Here is a 12,284-nt window from a genome sequence, read left to right on the forward strand (position 1 = left end):
CATTAAGGGGGAAAATATGTTCTCTCTGTCTCCTCTACCAAATCTTCTAAAGACCTCAGCCTTCTCTTTTCTAGAGAAAAGAGGCCTGGCCTGTCCAGTCTTTCCTGGTAAGTATAAGCTCTCAGTTCTGGTCTCATCTCAGTAAATCCCTTTTGCATCATCGCCATCGTCTTTCAGAACTGTGCACTGTGTTCCAAGTCGGGTCTAATCATGGTCCAATACAATGTTGCTAGAGTTTTGCCTTTTTAATTCAGGTTGTATTGGATTTCAAGGTTATTAGGGGAGCTGACAAAATGGATCCAATCACTGCTACTCTGTACAGCTCAATAACTTTGCTAGTTACGCCTTACAATCCTTTACACGCTTGATCTATATCAAAAGAGGACACAAGGGGTTAAATCTTAGCCCACAATCCCAAAGGATGGTTAGTAAATGGTATCTGCTCCATAGAGCCACCAGTGGTCGGTGCCTGCAACTACATTGTGATGGCTGACATAGCAAAACTGAATGGGAAACATTTATGCGACGATTTACAATGGTAACCGCTGATTGAAAAGTGCGACCAAAGATGGGGGTGATTGAAAATAAAGTTAATAAAAAGGAATAACGTACACAAGATGAAGGTTTGGATTATTTTGGTGGGGGGTGGGGGGTGGGGGAGTGGTGGGTGGTGTGGGATGTACTGAGGGTAGGAAGTTGGGTGGAATATTTTCAACCAAACGAATTAGGGCTACCAGGCAAGGCCATTAATGTGGGTGTGCAAATGAGTTCAAGAGGCCATTGGATGGAGTTTCTAGAGAAGAGATTGAGATCAATGGAGAGGTGATTGGTTGATTTTTGAAGTGATGAGCCCTTCGACTAATGGCTTTTTCCTGCCACTGATACTCTTTACATTCTTCAGGTGCATTCGACACTAGCTTGCTGCCAGTTGTTAATGGGTCTCCCATTGAACGATGCCAATCCTGTGAGCTCAGAGGCTGAAAACCTCGGCTACTGTTCAACAGGCACACGAAGGAATTCTGGAAGAGGATAACAATAGAGGCAGTTGGAGTGGACGGTATTAAGGAGCTGGTGTGACAATGAGACGTGTTTTTGGAAAGCAGAGATTGAGGGATATGAGGATAAGAATCACTGTCCATGTTCTGGTACATTATGTCAAATTGTTCAGCACTGTTTAATGGGCGAACTATGATTTTTACAACAACAGAGAACAAATTCTGAGTAGATTTAAGCCTTTGTGCAATAGCACCACCAATGATGCCTTCTATCCAATAGTGAGGAGGAACCTGGTGAGGAAGGAATGAGCTTGAGGTGGATTGTTGCACGTATCTGTTCCTAAACATTCAGTCTGGTTAAGTTGAAATGTTGTGTTAATGCCAAGAAAAGATATGTTTGCAATCTGAGAATGGTCTTTTCTTTCTCTTCACACATAGTCGTTCATCCTAAGGGACTGGTGATCACAGCCATAAAGTACTTCTGGGGAGCTAACCCCAGCAACACCCCCCCACCAGCCCTTCCCAGAACACCCCCACCCCCCCCCCGTCCATCCCAACGCCCACAATCCACCCCACGCCCATCCATTCACAACACAGAAATGAGCATTGAGCCTTTCAATGCAACTATCAGACCTATTGGAGCTATTGTCACAGACTCTGAAATATTTAAACTAAAGCTCTCTAACTTTCATGTCGGCAACTTTGAAACGTTCTGGATTATGGAATATTGGAGGTGCTAAGAGCTATCTTGAATAACCATCCATCTAATGTATTCTCCAAAGCCTTGCTTTCACATACAATGATCGCAAAACTTGCAATTTCCCATTTGAAATGCTAATATTTGCCTTTGCTGGGACTAGACATCCTTTTAAGGGATTCCTGATGATGGAGTTAGAATGATGATGCTAATCCTGATTTGCCAACAACAGACTCTTACCTTCAGCTGTGTTCCTGAGCGAGTCGGAGAGAGGCAATGAGAGAGGAAACAAAAAGGGAAAAGTATTGTTAGTATCTTACCTCCCTGCTGAATCCCATCTCTGTATATGCTGGCTTCTCCCACCTTCCCTTGCAGGTTATTTTTATCTACTTCCCCCCTCGCACCTTATCCCCATCCCCATCCCACTCCGGCAACAGAAGCTGTCACTGCTAGAGATATTGGACATTCCCGGCAGAATCCTTGGTGTTCTGCTGGAGAACTTCCAGCCCTTTTGGGTGTAACATCCCCACCCACCAATCCCCACTGATCACCCACAGGTAGAGTCAGGGCTACAAGTGCAGCCTTAAATATGCTGCCTGGAGCTGGCATCAATCATACCACCTGTGGGCCAGATTTTTTTTGTGGGGGTGGGGGGGAAGCAGCCTGGAGGATACAACAACAACCTACATTTGCTTATAGCCTTTAAACACAGAAAAAAAGGCCCTGAGCCCCGCCACAGAGGTACGATGAGGGAAACGGACTTGGGAGCCAAAGGGGGAAGAGTTGTTAGGGAGGAGCGATCACAAACTCACACTGACAGGAGGTGGAAAAGCAGAGGTAATTCCAGAGTGTGTGACCCTAATGCGGAAAGTAGGGGGGGAGGCAGGGAGAGGGAGGGAGAGTGGAAGGAAGAGTTTGGCGGTGGGGGTTTGGGGGGGTGGGGGGGAATGTCCACCTCAAAGGGCTTAATTTCCTCTCAATGAGAAAAAGCAATGTCCAGATCATCTGGGTGTTTTTTTTTTTAAAAATGATGTTGGCTGAGGCATAAATATTGGTCAGGACTCCGGGAAGAATTCTCCCGCCCTTCTGGGAAATAATGCCAAGGGGTTAACGACTCCCTTAAAATAGCAAATGTGGAATTTTACAAGGATCGGCAAAGTCTCACCAGAGGAATATTAACCCCAAACATTGGCTACGACCAGCACCCGATGCCCACTCCCCATGACTGTTGGGGGGGGGGGTGGTGGTGTGCGGGGGTAACATGGACACTTCAAAGCCCAAACTGCTGGGGACCCTGTACATGCTCTTACCTCACAAGAGTATATCGAGAGTGGAGATTGTGACTGATAGGCAAGGGATTATTACCAATACACAGATCAATCACAACCTGAAATCAAAGCGGTGAAATGAATTCTTTGCTGCAGCTCATTTGCAAGTTCACATCAAAGGGCCTGTCGTTTGATGGAGAAAGTCATCAGCACTCTAAAGAGGTGACGGTGTAATCAAACAGCTGCAGGGGACTGGACAGGGGCTCTCTCGCTCTCTCTCTCTCTCTTGTAATTAGGTGCTCATCAATAAGGGAAAATGTATCAGATAAAGATCAGAAAGCATTTGCGATCAAAGCTGAGGATTTTTTTTCTAAGGGATTTTTTGCTCCGAGCACAACCTCTTGCAGACTCTCTGTTTCTGCGAATCACAACAGTATTTATTTATACTCATCTTTCGAGAACCGTGCAAGTAATGAAGGAGACACAATAAAGAGGGTGACCTGCGTTTTACATGCCTTCGATAATTTTCCCCCATTAAGCTCCCGACTCCTGCCTGATGTGGTTCTACAGATCCCTGCTACACTCTGGAATCTTCATAGTGCCAGAGCAGCTCTCTTAACCAAGGTTTAGTTCGATTTTGTCCGAACCCAGTGTGTGTTGGGGGGGACTGGATGCTTTCTCAGAAGCTGCAGTCTTGCATGGGGGATATGGAGTCCAACCATAGCACTGAGGCCAACAGATCAGATACAGACAAGTCATCGAGCCTGGAACCTCTCAAGCATTATGGCAAATAAATGTGTGTGCAGATGTGTGTTGTATGAGGGCAGGACCAAGCCTGCTTGTGAAGCAGCACATTGTTACAAATATAGAATGGTTTCTGCACAGGAGGCCATTCGGCCCGTTAAGCCTACTCTGGTTCTCTGCAAGGGTAATTTAGAAATCCCACTCCCCTGCCCTTCCCCCTGTAGCCCTGCTAATTTTTTCTCTTCATAGAATTATCCAATATCATTGGATCCACGATTGACCCTGCCCCCACCACACTCTCAGGCAGTGCTTTCCAGATCCCAATCACTCACCACGTAATAAAGTTTCTCCTCATGTCGCCTTTGGTTTTTTTTGTTTATCACCTCAAATCGCTGTCTTCTGCCAATGGGAACAGTTTCTCCCTACCTACTGTGCCAGGACTCATGATTCTGAACACCTCTAACAAATCTCTTCTCAACCTTCTCTTCTCCAAGTAGAACCATCCCAACTTCTCCAATCTATCCGTGTAACTGGAGTTCCTCATCTCTGGAACCATTTTTGAGACTCTCCCTTAGGTCTTCACATCCTTCCTATAGTGCAGTGAGCTGAAGACCCTTTTCCTAAATCTGGGAAATGGACGTGATCCCAGAATGCAGGAGGATCAGACTGCAGTGGCACACATTCCAAGGAGAGGACCCACCGTCTGTAACTTAAAGATAGCATCAAACTTAAAGAAAAAGCATATAATTGCGCAAAGATGGGTGACAGGTCAGACGATTGAACAGAATATAAAAAACAGCAAAGAATGACAAAAGATTAAGGAGAGAAAATTAGAGTATGAGAGAAAACTAGCTAGAAATATAAAGACAGATAGTTAAGAGTTTCTATAGATATTTTAAAAAGAAAAGAGTTAATAATGGAAAATAAGGAGTTGATGAATGAATTGAACAGGTATTTTGCATTGGTCTTCACTATAAATGATACAAGTAAAACATCCCAGAAATAGCTGTAAATCAGGAAGTGGAAGAGAGGGAGGAACTCAAGAAAATTACAATCGCCAGGGAAGTGGTCCTGAGCAAATTGTTGGAGTTGCGGCCTGACAAATCCCCAGATCCTGATGGATTTCATCCTAGGGTCTTAAAAGAAGTGGCTAGTGAGATAGTTGATGCATTGGTTTTAATTTTCCAAAGTGCCCCAGATTTGGGGAAGGCTCCATTAAATTGGAAAATAGCAAATTTAACTCCTTTATTCAAAAAGAGTAGGAGACAGAAAGCAGGAAACTGGAGTTTCAGTTACAAAGAAGAATCTGTCATAGGGAAAATGTTAGAAGCTATAATCAAAGACATACAACAGGGCACTTCGACAAATTCAAGGTAATCAGGCAGCTTCGACATGGCTTTGTGAAAGGGAAATCATGTTCAACCAATTTATTGGAGTTCTTTGAAGTAATAACAGGTGCTGTGGATAAAGGGGAACCAGTGGATGTGCTCTACTTAGATTTCCAGAAGGCATTTGATAAGGTGCCACATCAAAGGGTATTGCAGAAAATAAAAGCTCGTGGTGTAAGGAGTAAAGAGTAACATTTTGGCATGGATATAAGATTGGTTAGCTAACAGGAAACAGAGGGTAGATATAAGTGGGTCTTTTCCTGGTTGGCAGGATGTGACGAGTGGTGTGCCATAGGGATCAGTGCTGGGGCCTCAACTCCTTACAATTTATATAAATGGCTCGGATGAAGGGACCGAGGGTATAGTTGCTAAATTTGCTGATGACACAAAGATAGGGTGGAAAGTAAATTATGAAGAGGACATAAGGAGGCTGTAAAATGATATAGACATGTTGGTTGAGGGGGCAAAGATCTGGCAGATGGAGTATAATGTAGGAAAATGGGAGTTGGTCCATTTTGGCAGGAAGAATAAAAAAGCTTATTATCTAAACAGTGAGTGATTGCAGAGCTCTGAGATGCAGAGGAATCTGGGTGTCCAAGTGCATGAATCACAAAAGTTTAGTATGCATGTACAGCAAGTAATTAGGAAAGCTAATGGAATCTTATCATTTATTGGGAGGGGAATTGAATATATAAGTAGGGAGGTTATACTTCAGTTATACAGGGCATTGGTGAGACCACATCTGGAGTATTATGTACAGTACTGGCCTCCTTATTTAAAGAAAGATGTAAATGTGTTGGAAGCAGTTCAGAGAAGATTTACTAGACTAATAGTAGGAGTGGGTGGATTGCTTTATAGGGAAAGGCTGGACAGGTTAGGCTTGTATCCGTTGGACTTTACAAGAGTGAAAGGCAACTTGATTGAAACATACAAGATCCTGAGGGTTTTCACAGGGTGAATGTGGAGAGGATGTTTCCTCTTGTGGGAGATTCTAAACACGGCGTAGACGTTTCAGAATAAGGGGTCACCCATTTGAGACAGCGATGAGGAATTTTTTTTCTTTCAGAGGGTCGTTAACTAAACAATAATCAGAGCTGTTGCTGGGCAAACTGAGCAGGTGATGTACAATCAGGAGATGGACTGCTTCCTGCTAACTGCAAATCCACCACCAGAAAAAAAAGATGATAGTGCCTTCCACAACCTCAGGACGACCAGAAACTCTTTACAGCCAATTAAATAACTTTCGATGTTTAGTCACTGTTGTAATATGGGAAATGCAGCATCCAATTTGTGCACAGCAAGCTCCCAAAAGCAAACGTGTGATAATGACCAAATCATCTGTTTTCAATATCTTGGTTGAGGGATAAATATTGGCCAGGACGCTGGGGAAAGCTCATCTGCTTCTAAACAGTGGCCATGGGATCTTTTATACCCACTTGAGAAGGCAGACATGTTTACATCTCATCTGGAAGACAACCTTTCCAACAGTGCAGCACTCCCTCAGAACTGACCCTTAACAGTGCCTCAGTACTGACCCTCCAAAAGTGCAGCACTCCCTCAGCACTGACTCTCTGACAGTGCAGCACTCCCTCAGTACTGACCCTCTGACAGTGCAGAACTCCCTCAGTACTGACCCTCTGACAGTGCAGCACTCCCTCAGTACTGACCCTCTGACAGTGCAGAACTCCCTCAGTACTGACCCTCTGACAGTGCAGCACTCCCTCAGTACTGACCCTCCGACAGTGCAGCACTCCCTCAGTACTGACCCTCCGACAGTGCAGCACTCCCTCAGTACTGACCATCCGACAGTGCAGAACTCCCTCAGTACTGACCCTCTGACAGTGCAGCACTCCCTCAGTACTGACCATCCGACAGTGCAGAACTCCCTCAGTACTGACCCTCTGACAGTGCAGCACTCCCTCAGTATTGACCCTCTGACAGTGCAGCACTCCCTCAGTACTGACTCTCTGACAGTGCAGCACTCCCTCAGTACTGACCTTCTGACAGTGCAGCACTCCCTCAGTACTGACCCTCTGACAGTGCAGCACTCCCTCAGTACTGACCTTCTGACAGTGCAGCACTCCCTCAGTACTGACCCTCCGACAGTGCAGCACTCCCTCAGTACTGACCCTCCGACAGTGCAGCACTCCCTCAGTACTGACCCTCTGACAGTGCAGCACTTCCTCAGTACTGACCCTCTGACAGTGCAGCACTCCCTCAGTACTGACCCTCCGACAGTGCAGCACTCCCTCAGTACTGACCCTCTGACAGTGCAGCACTCCCTCAGTACTGACCCTCTGACAGTGCAGCACTCCCTCAGTACTGACCTTCTGACAGTGCAGCACTCCCTCAGTACTGACCCTCCGACAGTGCAGCACTCCCTCAGTACTGACCCTCCGACAGTGCAGCACTCCCTCAGTACTGACCCTCTGACAGTGCAGCACTTCCTCAGTACTGACCCTCTGACAGTGCAGCACTCCCTCAGTACTGACCCTCCGACAGTGCAGCACTCCCTCAGTACTGACCATCCGACAGTGCAGCACTCCCTCAGTACTGACCCTCTGACAGTGCAGCACTCCCTCAGTATTGACCCTCTGACAGTGCAGCACTCCCTCAGTACTGACTCTCTGACAGTGCAGCACTCCCTCAGTACTGACCCTCCGACAGTGCAGCACTCCCTCAGTACTGACCCTCCAAAAGTGCAGCACTCCCTCAGCACTGACCCTCTGACAGTGCAGCACTCCCTCAGTACTGACCCTCTGACAGTGCAGCACTCCCTCAGCACTGACCCTCTGACAGTGCAGCACTCCCTCAGCACTGACCCTCTGACAGTGCAGCACTCCCTCAGTACTGACCCTCTGACAGTGCAGTACTCTCTCAGTACTGACCCTCTGACAGTGCAGAACTCCCTCAGTACTGACCCTCTGACAGTGCAGCGCTCCCTCAGTACTGACCCTCTGACAGTGCAGCACTCCCTCAGTACTGACCCTTAACAGTGCCTCAGTACTGACCCTCCAAAAGTGCAGCACTCCCTCAGAACTGACCCTTAACAGTGCCTCAGTACTGACCCTCCAAAAGTGCAGCACTCCCTCAGCACTGACCCTCTGACAGTGCAGCACTCCCTCAGTACTGACCCTCTGACAGTGCAGTACTCCCTCAGTACTGACCCTCTGACAGTGCAGAACTCCCTCAGTACTGACCCTCTGACAGTGCAGCGCTCCCTCAGTACTGACCCTCTGACAGTGCAGCACTCCCTCAGTACTGACCCTTAACAGTGCCTCAGTACTGACCCTCCAAAAGTGCAGCACTCCCTCAGTACTGACCCTTAACAGTGCCTCAGTACTGACCCTCCAAAAGTGCAGCGCTCCCTCAGTACTGACCCTCCAAAAGTGCAGCACTCCCTCAGTACTGACCCTCTGACAGTGCAGCACTCCCTCAGTACTGACTCTCTGACAGTGCAGCACTCCCTCAGTACTGACTCTCTGACAGTGCAGCACTCCCTCAGTACTGACCCTCTGACAGTGCAGCACTGCCTCAGTACTGACCCTCCAAAAGTGCAGCACTCCCTCAGTACTGACCCTCTGACAGTGCAGCACTCCCTCAGTACTGACTCTCTGACAGTGCAGCACGCCCTCAGTACTGACCCTCTGACAGTGCAGCACTCCCTCAGTACTGACCCTCTGACAGTGCAGTACTCTCTCAGTACTGACCCTCTGACAGTGCAGCACTCCCTCAGTACTGACCCTTAACAGTGCCTCAGTACTGACCCTCCAAAAGTGCAGCACTCCCTCAGTACTGATCCTCCGACAGTGCAGCACTCCCTCAGTACTGACCCTTAACAGTGCCTCAGTACTGACCCTCCAAAAGTGCAGCACTCCCTCAGTACTGATCCTCCGACAGTGCAGCACACCCTCAGTACTGATCCTCTGACAGTGCAGTACTCTCTCAGTACTGACCCTCTGACAGTGCAGCACTCCCTCAGTACTGACCCTCTGACAGTGCAGCACTCCCTCAGTACTGATCCTCCTACAGTGCAGCACTCCCTCAGTACTGACCTTCTGACAGTGCAGCACACCCTCAGTACTGATCCTCTGACAGTGCAGTACTCTCTCAGTACTGACTCTCTGACAGTGCAGCACTCCCTCAGTACTGACCCTCTGACAGTGCAGCACTCCCTCAGTACTGACCCTCTGACAGTGCAGCACTCCCTCAGTACTGACCCTCTGACAGTGCAGCACTCCCTCAGTACTGACCCTCTGACAGTGCAGCACTCCCTCAGTACTGACCCTCTGACAGTGCAGCACTCCCTCAGTACTGACCCTCTGACAGTGCAGCACTCCCTCAGTACTGATCCTCTGACAGTGCAGCATACCCTCAGTACTGGCCCTCTGACAGTGCAGCACTCCCTCAGTACTGACCCTCTGACAGTGCAGCACTCCCTCAGTACTGACCCTCTGACAGTGCAGCACTCCCTCAGTACTGATCCTCCGACAGTGCAGCACTCCCTCAGTACTGACCCTCTGACAGTGCAGCACTCCCTCAGTACTGACCCTCTGACAGTGCAGCACTCCCTCAGTACTGACCCTCTGACAGTGCAGCACTCCCTCAGTACTGACCCTCTGACAGTGCCGCACTCCCTCAGTAATGCATTGGGAGGTATAGCCTGGATGTGGTATAGGAGTCTCTGGGCATTCTGATTCAGAGGTGAGAGAATCATCACTTTTGTCTAAAAGTGTAAAACTCAAAAAGTTGTGGGGAACAAGATGCAAACTGATGATTTAATTCAAATTGTTGTAAAAATCCTGCAGATCCAACAATGACACATGGTTACCCCAGCAACCAAATGGTTTATTTTTAATTCTAAATTGAGTGAGGATAGAATAGAATAGAATAAAACCAAAGTAAAGGAAGACACTTTTCTTCCTTTATCTGTTGCTGAGCTCTGGAATTGTTCTGAAGTCTTCAGTCAGATCAGTCCAATTATTTTCAGCTGATTAAAAACTAAAAAATGAAGGACTGACTCTGCTCCAGCATTTTCTTCATTGTAAATCAATTGGATTTTTTTTACCTGTGGTTTTAATTGTGGCTTTTATCTCAGTTTGTGCCAAATTACATGCATCATTGCTGCTATTTACAGCCCTGCTTGCTCAGGACTGACATAAATCCACCAACCTCACAGAAACTCTTCCATTTCCCTGCAGTCTCTCACCTCCTCAGGGGTCCCAAAATGCTCTAGCGCCAGCGTAGTCACTTTGCAATGCAGGAAACTCGGCAGCCAATTTGCGCACAGCAAGCTCCCACAAGCGGCCGATGTGATAATGACCAGATCGCCTGTTTTTGTGAGGTTGATTGAGAATAAATATTGGGCAAGGGCAGGGGAGAGGCTCTGCTGCTCCTCTTCTAAATAGTGGGCCCTGGGATCTTCTACCCCCACCTGAAGGGGCAGGTGGGACCCTGCTTTAAGGTCCCACTCGATCAGTACTGACAGTGCAGCACTCCCTCAGCAGCCGCCGCCTAGTTTCACGTGCTGCCAGTTAGAAGCCTCCATTCTTTAATGAAGCTCTCTCTACCATTCACACAACAGATCAGTTCATCTCCAACAGACCTGTAAATGGCCCTTGTCTTATCTGTGATCATAGACTATGTATGTCCACCTGAGAGGGCAGACAGGGCCTTGGTTTAATTCAAAAGGATGCACCTCTGACAGTGCAGCACTCCCTCAGTACTGACCCTCTGACAGTGCAGCACTCCCTCAGTACTGACCCTCCGACAGTGCAGCACTCTCTCAGTACTGACCCTCCGACAGTGCAGCACTCCCTCAGTACTGACCCTCTGACAGTGCAGCACTCCCTCAGGTTTGCACTGGAATTTGAGCTTGAGCCTCCATAGTGGAGGCCTGCGATGCCTCTCTTCCTAGTCTGTTTGCTTCTCTCTATGTTACAAGAGCCCAGCTTCCCCCATGAGCCTTCCACATAACCATGTCTTATGTAGCTGACACTCAACTGCCTGATGTTGCCTCGCGACCTACTCAATGAGGTCCATAATCACCAATATCAGGGCCAACGTGGATATGCAAAAACAGCAACTTGCATTGATAAAGACCATTGACTATAGAGAACCGTCCCCAGGTGCCGAACAGGAGTGTTATCCCAACACAATCTGACATCGAGTCACATCAGGGTATATTAGGACAAGTGACCAAAAGCTTGGTCTAAGAGATGGGTTTTAAGCAGCATCTTAAATGAGGCAAGGGAGGTAGGGAGGAGACGTTTAGGGAAGGAATCTTGCAGCCTTGGGCCCAGGTAGGTGAAAGCATGGCCCAATGGTGGAGCGATTAAAACTGGGGACGTGTAAGAGGCTGGAATTGGAGGAGCTCAGAGAATGCAGAGTTGTGAGGCTGGAGGAGGTTACACAGATTGGGAGGGACAAAGCCATGGAGGGATTTGAAAAAAAGGATGAGAATTTTAAAATACTGGCCTTGCCATTGACACTTAAATCCTGAGAATAAATTTAATAAAATGATCATGTAATGGGCAGTTGGCGTAATCCTTTCCATCTGTTAGTGACACTATCTACACACAGTTGCAGTTAGCATCAGAACAGGAGGTCGAGTCTGCTTGAATTCTTTGCTCAGTTGGTCTCTGCTTAATTATTTCCTGCTGATCCGGCTATGCTAATTGAGACACTGGGCCAAGTTCCAGAACGCAGGAACGAGGATGAAAAACTTGTAGCGAGAAGATGGGGTTGAAGAGCAACTCGTGATTAGGTTTGGTAGTTATATGGTGAACGGTAAAAGCTGAGGAACCCAGAGGGTGGTGAGTTCAAACCTCACTACGGACTTCTGAGAGTATTTTTTAAAATTTGTTTATGGGAACATCACTGACAAGATTAGCATTTATTGCCCATCCTAATTCCTCTCAGTCCACGTGAATTGTTGCCTTTCATATTGGCTTTGATACAACTTTTAGAGGTTTTAACTGGCTCATTTCAGAGGGCAGTTAAGAGTCAACCACATTGCTGTGGGTCTGGAGTCATATGTAGGCCAGACCAGGTAAGGACAGCAGATTCCCTTCCCTAAAGGACATTAGTGACCCAGATGGGTTTTTAACAACAATCAGGTAGTTCCATGGCCACCATTGCCGATTTTTATTCAATTGAGTTTATATTCATTCCCAGTTGGCGTGGTGGGATT

At 47.4% G+C, this 12,284-nt stretch overlaps 1 protein-coding gene across 1 annotated transcript in view; it reads right to left on the reverse strand.

The window, feature by feature from the left end:
• Positions 1-12,284, reverse strand: part of plekhg2 (pleckstrin homology domain containing, family G (with RhoGef domain) member 2) — a 172,300-nt gene that overhangs the window by 16,132 nt on the left and 143,884 nt on the right. Inside the window, exon 15 of the mRNA XM_041179291.1 lies at positions 1,933-1,946. Coding sequence (XP_041035225.1) covers positions 1,933-1,946 — 14 coding nt within the window. The remainder of the gene's footprint in view (positions 1-1,932; positions 1,947-12,284) is intronic.

The sequence above is a fragment of the Carcharodon carcharias genome, chromosome 34 (genome assembly GCF_017639515.1).
Source record: "Carcharodon carcharias isolate sCarCar2 chromosome 34, sCarCar2.pri, whole genome shotgun sequence".
In the NCBI taxonomy this organism is placed as follows: domain Eukaryota; kingdom Metazoa; phylum Chordata; class Chondrichthyes; order Lamniformes; family Lamnidae; genus Carcharodon; species Carcharodon carcharias.